The following is a 13,250-nucleotide window of genomic DNA, read 5'->3' on the forward strand; positions in this document are numbered from 1 at the left end:
GGTTTCATCACAATTTTTGAAGTTCACTTTCAACAAGTGGACGAGAGAGAGGGAAGAGCTGTGGTCGTCTAACTTGACGTGTTTGTTATATCGAGATGTTGATTGTTTAATCGCTTGAATTATATCGAACACCCAGGGCGATTTCGGTGGGTTTTAATCGGTTGATGTCAAAATGACAACGTGCACTTTATCTGTAAACTAGTGCTTTTAAATGAAAGTGAAGTACAGCATTGAGTGTGTCTCTGCTAGACCGCTGAGGAGGATTGCCAAGCGGCGCGGGTCAAGAACCATGCCCGAACTTTCCAAGATGAGGAAGCCCGACGTCAAAGTTGTCATTCTGGGCGACATGAACGTTGGGAAGACCTCGCTGCTTCACAGGTACACGGAGAAGAAATTTAAAGACACCATCAGCACCGTCGGAGGGGCGTTTTTCCTCAAACAATGGGGACCCTACAATATCTCCATTTGGGACACTGCTGGTAAGGTGTTCAATATTGACTGTTATGAGTAGGGGCTCGTTTAGTAAGTCTTAGACTTTAGTTTCCTCAATGTTTGATCTCCACCGCCTGTTTTAAAGAACCTCTACACGTTTAAAAATCAGTGTAGCCTGAAATTATTTAATATAATTAGGCAAGTCAGTTAAGAACACATTCTTATTTACAATGACTGCTACCCCAACCAAACACGTACGACGCTGGGCCAATTGTTTGCCGCCCTATGGGACTCCCAATCACGGCCGGTTGTGATACAGCCTGGAATCGAACCAGGGTCTGTAGTGACTCCTCTCTACCACTGAGATGCAGTGTCTTAGAGCGCTGTGCCACTTGGGAGCCCCGTAGGCTCTTTACAATGGTCAGCTCTGTTGTTGATTTACAGTGTTGACTTGTGGAGAGCATGTGACTACACCACCTAAGGGTTGTTTGGCCTGTACAGCTCCTTTCATGACTGAGTGTTAGATTAGTGATCTGGTTTACCAGTTTAAATAAACTACTGAACAAGAATCAAAATGTCAGACAAGTCGATGCCTATTACGTTTTGACTAGATCATATTGTGCAGAGTCAATAAAATTGCCTTAATCATGGCTAATTCATTCATTCCCCAAAACCCATATCATGTTGTAGTTGGCAATGTGGATGAGGTTATAGCACATGATTTTACATAGTACTAAAACGTTATCTAATGCTCAGGGACAGTAACATTACATTTTATATTGCTACATTCATGAAAGGTTAGGCTATATATATCATTCAAGATCTGGTGTTAGGCATTGGGCTGGGGGTTGCCAGAAGATACCGACCCATTACGCTTGTTTACACTGAGCTACACTAGGGTCAGATGGCAGTCATGGTTACATTAAGACACTGTGGTGCCAGAGCGAGATATGGGTTGGAAAACCTACCTCAATGCAGCGACGGGATATGCCACTGTACTCCATGTTAGTTATCCGTACTGATGCATAGAGAAGATTTGAACTACTGTTTGTTTTAAAGGAGAACTGGCCTTTTTGTCATCATGCTACAAGACATGACCAAAAGTATGTGGACACCTGCTCGTCAAACATCTCAATCCAAAATCATTGACATTAATATGGAGTTTGTTCCCCCCTAGGCTTTCCACTAGATGTTGGAACATTTTTATGGGTACTTGCTTCTATTCAGCCACAACAGCATTAGTAAGGTTGGGCACTGATGCTGGGCGATTAGACATGGCTCGCAGTCGGCGTTCCAATTCATCCCGATGGGGTTGAGGTCAGGGCTCTGTGCAGGTCAGTCAAGTTCTTCCACACCGATCTCATCAAACCATTTCTGTATGGGTCTTGCTTTGTGCACAGGGGGAATTGTCATGCTGAAACAGGAAAGTACTTTCCCCAAACTGTTGCCACAAAGTTGGAAGCACAGAATCGTCTAGGTCATTGTATGCTGTAGTGTCAAGATTTCCCTTCTGGAACTAAGGGGCCTAGCCTGAACCATGTAAAATAGCCCCAGACCATTATTCCTCCTCCACCAAACATTACAGTTGACACTGCATTCAGGCAGGTAGCTTACTCCTGGCATCTGCCAAACCCAGATTCGTCTGTCGGACTGCCAGATGGTGAAGTGGGATTCATCACTCCAGAGAACGTGTTTCCACTGCTCCAGAGTCCAATGGCGGCACGCTTTACACCACTCCAGCCGACTATTGGCTTTGCGCATGGTGATCTTAGGCTTGTGTGGCTGCTTGGCCATGGAAACTCATTTCATGAAGCTCCTGACAAACAGTTATTGTGCTGACGTTGCTTCGAGGCACTTTGGAACTCGGTAGTGAGTGTTGAAACCGAGGACAGATGATTTTTAGGCTCTACACGCATCAGCACTCTGGTCCCGTTCTGTGAGCTTGTGTGGCCTACCACTTCGCGGCTGAGACGTTGTTGCTCCTGAATGTTTCCACTTCACAATAACAGCAATTACAGTTGCCCGGGGCAGCTCTTGCAGGGCAACGATCTGACTTGTTGGGAAGGTGACATCCTATGACTGTGCCACGTTGAAAGTCTGAGCTCTTCAGTAAGGCAATTCTACTGTGAAATGTTTGTCTATGGAGATTGCATGGCTTTGTGCTCGATCTTATACACCTGTCAGCAAAAGGTGTGCCTGAAATGGCCGACTCAACTAATTTGAAGGGGTGTCCACCTACTTTTGTGTGTGTATACATAGAGTAGCTAGCAGTAGCCACCGCAGCCATTTTGGAATGGCAGTGTCAGCCAATCAGCTCCTTTTTGTTGTTGAATGTGATGTGTCGTTTCCTAATGGCTGATATGCCTACTGCTGCCTCGCATGAGGACAAAAAGGCAGTTTTCATGGAAAACTGGAACTATTTTAATCTACTCGATAGAGCAGTGTGGATAAAGGTCAAATTTGTAGTACAGTGGCATATCCCATCGCATCCACGGTGTCTTAATGTAACCATGTTTACCTTCCGACCTCACTGTAAACAAGTGTAATGGTAGGGTCGGCATCTTCTGGAAAGGCTGGGGGCAATACCCAACAGCCAACACTGTTGATTTGGAATGATTTTTACCAAATGTACAAAATCAAGGACCAGTTGATTATAAAGAGACAAAATGCAACAAATCAAGTCAACATTTTGTAATGATGACAATCGGTTTATTCCTGTGTTACCCAATCATAGACTGCCATCTCAGGGTTACCCAATCACAGTTGCACAAGTCTAGAGGTGGTGCACGTAATGCATTATGCAATCGTGACTTAATTAAGATATTGAATTCACCAGAGTTTCATTGAATGAGGTTTTGGTGGTTTAGACCTGAAATTCTTCAGAAAGACACACAGGCCTGAACTCTACATTCAGTGTTTTTGAAAGCCCCCAGGCTCTCATCATAGGTTGTAACCTGGAAATAATGACAGGAATTGGTTTGGTTATCTGTATCAAATTGGCACTTTCTGATATATTCTATAATAACAGGGGAGATGTGACATCCGGATATATGACCTACATTTTGACCATCCTGGGTCCATATTTTACCAAGAGTCAGTGAACTTCTATTTAGCGATTTCCTTACGAACTCTAGACAAAAATAGACCATGATTTGGGAGAATTTACAGAAAAGTAATCCTTAGAATGGTCCATTTTGTAGGAAGGATTCTTGACTTATATTTGACATTTATATCTAAATCTATAATTGAGAAATTATTTGGCAAATTTATAACATTTTGGGCCTACCCAAGCCTCCTTTAAGACTCCGTAGTGTTTCATCTGTAAGTGCTACAAAGCCTGAATTGGTGTCATATGACGCTTTACCGCTTGCTCTGTAATATGAGTAGTATTTTGATTTAAGTAATATTTGGTTTTGTATTAATTTATGAATGTTGAGAAAATTTTTGATTCTGCAAAAGTTTCATGATGCTGTTGAACATAATATACTCTATGGGCATATCAATGTTCCAAAGTGGGATCTCTGCTACTTTTTGAAGTTATGGCCCATTTTATACAGAGAAATTGGCACAGTAGGCAATGTAACCAATCACAGGCCTCTTTTTACTTGTATCAATGCACATTCTGTATATCACCAGCAGAGTTTGACCATTTTGAATCCATTTTCACTTTGTAATTCTTACGAATTTTGATAATAACTCTAAAAGTAGACTTGTGCACTTATCATTCACGGCAGCTAAAAGAAAGGTGACTTGGTCATATGACACTACAATGGGATATAATGACTATTAGCAACATGATTTTGGTCAACTTACCGCAAGAAACTGGTGACAAAATGCTCAAATGAGTGTGTTTAATTTACATTCACAGCATTGTCGTATGGGGTTTAGGCCTAACTCCAGTCAAGTGACTGTCTGATGTTGGTTTAGAAAGGTAGAAAAACCACTTAGCCACAAACCACTGAGGCACATAAACACTATTTTCCGTCCCTGCTCCATATCCCCATGACCTCTCTGCAGAATGCTGTTGTCTTTAGTCACTCTCTGGGTTAGGGTTACAGTAAAGGGCTTTGCTTTCTGACTCAGTCACAGTGCTATGTCCACATGAGGTTAAAATAGGAAGTTGATCTAGTTATATGATTGTGCAATTAAGGCATAAACTGTTTGGGAGTGGATGATTGACAGAAAATAGTAGGGCTCAAGGTTAAAATAGGAAGTTGATCTAGTTATATGATTGTGCAATTAAGGCATAAACTGTTTGGGAGTGGATGATTGACAGAAAATAGTAGGGCTCAGATGTTGTAACTTCACCCAAATCCTCAAATCTCTGCCCACGTAGGGTGTTCAACCATAAAATGCTTATTTCATTCAATGTTTATGGAGATATGTTCATGCAATAGAGAATTGCATCAGAAATACAACAGTGTTTGGACTATCATCTATCTCGCAAACGATTTCAAAGTTTTTTGCTGAGTTAGTTAATTTAAGGAAATTGGTCAATTTGAAATAAGCTCATTAGGCCCTAATCTATGGATTTCACATGACTGGGCAGGGGTGTACTGGGCAGCCAGGCCCACCCACTGGGGAGCCAGGCCCAGTTTCCCCTCAAAAGGGCTTTATTAAAGACAGAAATACTACTCCCAAATTTTCTAAAACAACAGATGGATAATCTTGACAATTGAGAAATGCTCACTAACAGGGACGTAAACAAATTTGGGCATAACATTTTCGCTAATGGAACTTTATTGAGATTTTTTTTCAGTTCATGAAACATGCGACCCACACATGTTGCATTTATTTTTGTTCACTATAGTTCAAATGATACTGAAGTTTTACTCAAAATGTAGCATGATTATAGTGAATATAGAATGTCGTTATGGTCACAAAGTGGTCGCTGCTTAATCGAACTGTCACGGCTCCATGGTCAGAACGTCAACTGGTAAGCTAGCTAGTGGCTGCAGGTTTGTGTGTGATAATGTGCTATTTCTAAATAAAATCTGTGGAAAACAAAATAGAGTAAAACCGATGTGGCTGTAAAACGCTGCTAGATAGCCAACTCGACTTTATCCGTTGTAGCCAAGCTAGCTGGCTTGACACTCAGTAATGTTAATTTACCATGCTTTTCGGGCCAACTGGACATTCCTCTCGCCCATCCCGGTCGACTCCTTCTTGCCTACTCCTTGTCTTCTTCTTGGTTCAAAACTAGATGGCTGCAGTCAAGTGACTTATTGTCAAAAGCAAACCACTTGTAACACAGCCACCTGGTGAAGGCAGTCAAGGGCTTAGTGTTCCAAAACTGATCTTCATTGTAATGGGTTTAAACACTGTTTACCATGCTTGTTCAATGAACCATAAACAATTAATGAACATACACATGTGGAATGGTCCTAAAGACACTAACAGCTTACAGATGGTAGGCAATTAAGGTCACAGTTATGAAAACTTAGCACACTAAAGAGGCCTTTCTACTGACTCTGAAAAACACCAAACGAAATATGCCCAGGGTCCCTGCTCATCTGCGTGAATGTGCCTTAGGCATGCTGCAGGGAGACATGAGGACTGCAGATGTAGCCAGGGCAATAAATTGCAATGTCCGGACTGTGAGACGCCTAAGACAGCACTACAGGGAGACAGAATGGACAGCTGATCATCCTCGCAGTGGCAGACCACGTGTAACAACACCTGCACAGGATCGGTACATCTGAACATCACACCTGCGGGACAGGTACAGGATGGCAACCACAACTGCCCGAGTTACACCAGGAATGCATAATTCCTCCAGTGCCCAGACTGTCCACAATCATCTGAGAGAGGCTGGACTGAGGGCTTGTAGGCCTGTTGTAAGGCAGGTCCTCATCAGACATCACCGGCAACAACATCGCCTATGGACACAAACCCACCATTGCTGGACCAGACCTGACTGGCAAAAAGTCCTCTTCCCTGATGAGTCTCGGTTTTGTCTCACCAGGGGTGATTGTCGTATTCGCGTTTATCGTCAAAGGAATGAGCATTACACCGAGGCCTGTACTCTGGAGCGGGATCGATTTGGAGGGTCTGTCATGGTCTGTGGCGGTGTGTCACAGCATCATCGGAATGAGCTTGTCATTGCAGGCAATCTCAATGCTGTGTGTTACAGGGAAGACATTCTCCTCCCTCATGTGGTACCCTTCCTGCAGGCTCATCCTGACATGACCCTCCAGCATGACAATGCCACCAGCCATACTGCTCGTTCTGTACATGATTTCCTGCAAGACAGGAATGTCAGTGTTCTACCAAGGCCAGCGAAGAGCCTGGATCTCAATCCCATTGAGCACACCTGGGACCTGTTGGATCGGATGGTGATGGCCAGGCCACCCCCCCCCCCCCCCCCCCCTCCCCAGAAATGTCTGGGAACTTGCAGGTGCCTTGGTGGAAGAGTGGGTTAACATCTCACAGCATGAACTGGCACATCTGGTGTAGTCCATGAGGCGATGCACTGCAGTACTTAATGCAGCTGGTGGCCACCCCTGAACTCAGTTACTTTTGATTTTGACCCCCCCCTTTGTTCAGGGACACAGGGAACTTGTTCAGTTTGTCAGTTATTGAATCTTGTAATGTTCATACAAATATTTACATGTGTTAAGTTTGAAAATAAACGCAGTTGACAGTGCGAGGATGTTTCTTTTTGTGTGTGTGTGTATATATACACACAAATTAATCGGTTGACCTCTAATATATTGGTCGACCTCTAAAATATTCATATATTTATATATATGAATGAGGTCGACCGATTTTTAATCGGAATGGACGATTTTTAATTAGGGCCGATTTCAAGTTTTCATAACAATCGGTAATTTTGCACTCCGATTTTGACGATTTTTTATTTTTTATATACACTGCTCAAAAAAATAAAGGGAACACTTAAACAACACAATGTAACTCCAAGTGAATCACACTTCTGTGAAATCAAACTGTCCACTTAGGAAGCAACACTGATTGACAATAAATTTCACATGCTGTTGTGCAAATGGAATAGACAAAAGGTGGAAATTATAGGCAATTAGCAAGACACCCCCAAAAAAGGAGTGATTCTGCAGGTGGTGACCACAGACCACTTCTCAGTTCCTATGCTTCCTGGCTGATGTTTTGGTCACTTTTGAATGCTGGCGGTGCTCTCACTCTAGTGGTAGCATGAGACGGAGTCTACAACCCACACAAGTGGCTCAGGTAGTGCAGTTCATCCAGGATGGCACATCAATGCGAGCTGTGGCAAAAAGGTTTGCTGTGTCTGTCAGCGTAGTGTCCAGAGCATGGAGGCGCTACCAGGAGACAGGCCAGTACATCAGGAGACGTGGAGGAGGCCGTAGGAGGGCAACAACCCAGCAGCAGGACCGCTACCTCCGCCTTTGTGCAAGGAGGAGCACTGCCAGAGCCCTGCAAAATGACCTCTAGCAGGCCACAAATGTATCGGTATCGGCGTTGAAAATCATAATCGGTCGACCTCTGATATATACACACACACACACACACACAAACTAAGACTGAATTTCAATATCTACTCTCCCTGACATTTTTTGTTTCAGTTTTCATTGTGAATTTCTTGTGTATCAAGTTGATTTTGATTGGTCCAAAGTGTGGAAATACCTCAATGTTACCAACTCCCAACGCTGAAATATGAGGAGACACAACCAAGAGCTGTGTAGTCTAAACTAGTAATGATCACAACAAACTAATGCCCTTATTTAATCAACACTTTTGTACAGTCTAATGATTAATTGTATGTGATTCATAATATAGGCTAAGAAATAGATTCAGACATTAATTTAGTAGCATGCTCTTGAATTTACCTGCATTTCACTACATTCTAGAGCGGTGTGTGAATTCCGTACAGCATGGTATACCCAGACTGGTGAAACAGCTTTGATTCTGCAATCATTGAAAACAATGAATGAATGTCAGCCAAGTCTATGATATCACAAACCAAACAAATGAAAGGGGGGCATCACAAGATTGGTTCCCTCTGTGTACCCAATGGGTGTTCCTACTGTGACTTTTTTTTTTACAGCGGACTCATGTTATGACGCTTGGGGAGGGTTAGCTTTTTAGTATAGCCAACAGTACAAATGTAAAAACGAACGCATACTCCCAAACACCTACTACTCACACGTACACTTGTCCACACATTGTCTCACTTCAACCAAAGGATGTGGTTGTCTAAACATGAGACTGTTACCATGGTTACTCCATGGATATCAGTCTGAAAGAAGTCACTGTAGAGGGCTCCATAGTCTCTACAAGGCAGAATGTTTAATACAATTATATTTAAACTTGTAGTAACTTGACAAGGAATGCCCACACGCATTTCTATATTACTTTCCTTTATTTTCAATCTAAGAAATTAAAGGCGTACAAATGCGGCAAAGCGATACAGCCCACTCAACGTGTGATAGTCGCCTTGTACAGATCCGACTCTAGGTGATGACCTCAAAGAGGAAAGGTCAATTCCAATAGTAACCATGAACACATGAATAGCAATCATACTATACTGCAGGTAAGTGCAATACATATTCAATGTAATTATTTATATAGTGTCCACACTAACACTTTACCTGTACATCCTGTTGGGCCTTTTGACGGTAGGAGGTGGAGCTGGCGTATCCACAGGAAAGTGTTTACCTAACTTTTTGCTGTGCTGGTAGGTTCTGTCGCTTGTCTTTTCTACCTGTTGACTCAGTGCATCTCATGCACTATGTAAACAATAGCTGAATGTAACTGCAATCTGGCTAGTAGAGGTCATGAGAGGAAACTTTCCTGACCCAAACACTCATTTCTGCCTGACGTAGAATTCTATGCCATTCAACGTCACTTCTTCAGGTGGCAGTAGCCTGTGGGCTCGTAAACAACTGGACGTTACGGTTTTCAGGATTGGTTGAGCAGTGCTGAAGAGAATATGCTCCACCGCCTATTATCATTTTTTGTTGTCATCAAGACCAGAATGTGGGGGATCTAGTTTCAGGCGTTTCTTTCAAGCTACGTTAGGTTATAGTAGTATTTCTAATAAACCGACAATTACAATCCTGGACATTTACACCTTTACATAGTTCAACTTCCTGTAGAAGTTACACAGCCAGTCGCCGGCGGCTGCTCAGTCACATGACAGGGAGGTGACTGTGTAGCGGGTCAGGGTGACGGCATATGAGTCAACCGCCCACTCACCCATAACCTACTCACTGGACCTAATATAATCCTGCAGTGTTGACTCGTGCTGTACAGACACACCAAGGGGGGCGGGGTGTGGTTTAGTGTGTCCATGATCAGCACAGGCCCTCCTCCCAGCAGATGTATTGTCTTTTACCCTGCTTCATACTGTCTGTTTCTGAGCAGAATAGGACCCTAGCCCCACTGCCCCGCACTGACTTTTTACCCTGGAAAGTTCTTTCAAACAACAATCTTCCCCTAACTCTGACCCTAGGGATATGTCTGTCAGCATACTCGATTTCAGCTCAGTTGGCTCTCCTTATTTGGTGGGTTTTTATGTCAGGCAGGCTGCTCCTGGATACTCAGGCCTAAGGTTTAGTTACTGTATCTTACAACCTGTGAAACATTTAATTTGGACCTTGTTCAAAGGTTCCCTGGATTTTTGCACATATTTTGGCTGTGACGGTGGAGTGTTCAGAACAAAGTCTCCAAGATAAAATCGCTTTACTTAAACAAACACACACTGAAGAGCTCTTGCATATTTCTACAATGGTTGCTTTTGTTTTTCAGCTATTCGCTCTCTCGCTCGCTCTCGGCTACCTGTAGTTTGGAAGCCCATTATATTAAGCTTGTGAATTTGTCTGTGGTCGTTTTTGCCTTTTACTTGACATTCATTGGTCTATATAAGAACACAATCGTGAATATATTTTGACTCGTGTGTATGCAACTACTCTCCTACGTGCTTAACGTGTTCTGATCGTTCTTACCTGTTTGTCCCCCAGGTCGGGAGCAGTTCCACGGGCTGGGCTCCATGTACTGCCGGGGCGCTGCTGCTGTCATCCTCACCTACGATGTGACCAACTGGCAGAGTCTGGCTGAGCTGGAGGAGCGCTTCCTGTCCCTCACTGACACTGCCAATCATGACTGCATCTACGCCATCGTGGGCAACAAGGCCGACCTCACAGACCTCCAGGCACAGCTGGGAGCCACCCAAGACGGCCTGACCGAGGACCAGAGAGAGGAGGACGGGGAGAGGCCCAGGGTGCCTTCTGCCTGCCCCACCCCTCCAGCCTCTCCCGTCTCCCTGTCGGGGGTGTCGGTCAACAAGCAGGTGAGCCGGGAGGATGCAGTGGCGTTGTATGGGAGGATCCTGAGATACAAGGGTATGGAGGAGACTAACAGCCTGCCTGCTGAGAAGATGTGCTTTGAGACCAGTGCCAAGACGGGCTATAACGTGGACCCTCTGTTTGAGGCTCTGTTTGACATGGTGCTGCCCTCCATCATCAGGAAGAGGACTGAGAGAGAGGGATCACCCACCGTGGACCTGGATGAGTGCAGCGGGGCAGGGAAACGGCCCAGGGCCGCCTGCTGCTAGGGACTACCGAGTTTTAGACTGATCGTAAAGAGGAGTTTTCATGATATCTCCATGTTGCTCTCCCAAGAGATTCTAAGATTTGTCAGCGTTGACCTATTTGCTACACATACTTTCAATCATTATTCTTCCAATGAGATGCCGAGGATTGTTATGGAGTAAGGAGTTCTTGGATTTCTGAGGCTCTGATGTGCATGTAATTGAGTTCTAGCCAAAATGGTGTGTAGTTTGTAAATGGACTGTTTAGAAATCAATCACAGATTATTATTTTCTTGAATGAGAATGTCACATGCCTTTTTTGTTCAACAGCATGAATTGTTTGACTACCAGGGTGGGCACACTGAATTGTGAAATTAATCTTATTGTAAGGATGTTTTTAAATGTTTAACAATCAGCTTTGTTTGCATTGGTACGTTCTGTTACATGTTTTATTTTATTAAATCCTTTTTTACATTTCATCTGCACCTAATTACACTGGACAATGTGCATTATATGTAAGACACATTTTAAACGTGCTTGATATTTTCAAAGATGATGCCATAATAAAGATTCTCATTTTGAAATCGTGATGTAGTTTGAGCTGAGGTGTGAAGGTCAATGCAAATTCAACAATCAAGTACAACAAACAAAACAATTTATTTTAGTTATGACACCATTACAATACATTTCTATGGATTCATAGCACCTAATGGTATTCAACATAATTACATTGAACAAATGGCCAAATAAAGCCGTTCATCTGAAGTGGCTGGAAATGTACAATATAAAACTGGTGTTATTCTTTTAATGGCCAATTCAACACAGACTACTTCGTAGGACCTAGAATGTGATAAACAAATAAATGCTCTGGCGGGATCGCTGACCAGATTTTGTTCAACCAGTCCTCGTAGCTTAGACTTTGGACAGAGTCGTTGGCATTTCTGTGCTGGCTTGATTCCAGCAGACTGAGCTGACTGTTCATATGAAGAATGTATACTGGGGAAAATGTGTTGTCATGGGTAAAACAATGTTTTTAGTTATGAGCAAATGAAGTTCATTCAGCAGATGTAAATCAGTGCATTTTGTGATCAAAGCAATGTGTGAATGTAAGATTTGGGTAAGAGCTGTAAAATATATTGATACATACAGTTTATATATAGCGAACAAACACAGGCAACAGTTTGCACAGTGGCTCTTATGTTATGTGCGAACACGATGTAATTGGTTGAGGGTCAGTATTAGTGAAGTGGCAATAGCACTTATACCTGAATAAAACAAACACATTTAAAAAAAAAACATTAACTGAAGCAGTACACACAATCAATTTAGTCAATAATTTGATAACTGAAGCAGTGTGTACACACGGGCATCTTTGGTTGTTTCAGCTGTATGTTCAGTTAAACATGTTTGGTGTATAATTATAGCTTAGGTAATAAGTTAAAGAGAGCACCATAACAAATAGGACAAACAATTAAAAAGAGCATTTACATGTATATTTCATATCGCTGTTGACTTTATGGCAGGGATTTTTTTCTTAACACAGCACACTTCTCTCCACTTGAAGCGTTCACACAGTCCTTCAGTCCTCACAAGCCAAGGTTCGGGGGAGTAGGATGAAGCTGCCCCATAGATGCTGATCTAAGGTTAGTTTTGTGTTTCTGCTTCATGGCTACAGTTAGGAATTGGGAGGGTAATCTAAACCTAGATCTGTGCCTGAGACCGAAGGCAATAACTACCTGAATTGTTTGGCAGGGGGGTATGGTCACAGGAAGTTACATCACAGGGTCAACGGAGACTTCGGGTGAGCCAGGTCACAAGTTCTTCATGCAGACCTGACAACGGCTGATGCGTGAGAGGAGCTGGCCTGCTTTCAGGGTCTCTGAGGCAGGCTCGGCATGGAAGGACTGTTCGATGGAGGTGAGCCAGAAGCTGTGTTTGTTGGCGAAGTAGTGGCAGGTGCCCTTGGCTCCGTTACACTCGATGAAGGGCGTGGTACGGAAGTCCTCCAGACAGGAACCAGGAGATGACAGAGACTGACCCCCACCCTCGTCACCTGCTGCCGTGTGCTGGGGGGAAAGGGGGATGAGAGGAAGGGGTAAGAGGTATGAACACTGATACGAACGTCTTATTCAACTTCCTACCTATGGAATTTATATTCCCTGACATGAAAGAGCTGAACAGATTAAAGCAAATTCCCAGTAGGCTTCAATCATATTGCTTTCACCTGTCCTGCGTTTTCAGATCAGTAGAGATGAAGAATGGGAGACAAGGAGAGGAGGGCACTTCAGATCGT

At 43.4% G+C, this 13,250-nt stretch overlaps 2 protein-coding genes across 3 annotated transcripts in view; one reads left to right on the forward strand and one right to left on the reverse strand.

Moving 5' to 3' along the window:
• LOC129820798 (ras-related protein Rab-20-like) lies at window positions 1-11,547 on the forward strand. Its single transcript, XM_055877769.1, has 2 exons — window positions 1-479; window positions 10,389-11,547. The coding sequence occupies exons 1-2, from the start codon at window positions 212-214 to the stop codon at window positions 10,979-10,981; spliced, it is 861 nt and encodes a 286-aa protein (XP_055733744.1). The 5' UTR covers window positions 1-211; the 3' UTR covers window positions 10,982-11,547.
• Window positions 11,548-11,595: 48 nt separating this feature from the next.
• The window catches only part of LOC129820793 (collagen alpha-2(IV) chain-like), a 130,900-nt gene continuing 129,245 nt past the window's right edge, over window positions 11,596-13,250 (reverse strand). For both annotated transcript variants that reach the window (XM_055877761.1, XM_055877760.1), the window contains exon 47: window positions 11,596-13,023. In XM_055877761.1, the coding sequence (XP_055733736.1) occupies window positions 12,769-13,023 (255 nt within the window). In that variant the 3' untranslated portion in view covers window positions 11,596-12,768. The remainder of the gene's footprint in view (window positions 13,024-13,250) is intronic.

Source organism: Salvelinus fontinalis, chromosome 23, assembly GCF_029448725.1.
Source record: "Salvelinus fontinalis isolate EN_2023a chromosome 23, ASM2944872v1, whole genome shotgun sequence".
Classification (NCBI taxonomy): Eukaryota; Metazoa; Chordata; class Actinopteri; order Salmoniformes; family Salmonidae; genus Salvelinus; species Salvelinus fontinalis.

Excerpts from the sequence above, each read along its gene's own strand:
- LOC129820798 (XM_055877769.1), top strand. The coding sequence starts at position 212 with ATGAAAGTGAAGTACAGCATTGAGTGTGTCTCTGCTAGACCGCTGAGG. Across the intron at positions 480-10,388 it reads CTCCATTTGGGACACTGCTG|GTCGGGAGCAGTTCCACGGG; the intron begins GTAAGGTGTTCA and ends TTTGTCCCCCAG.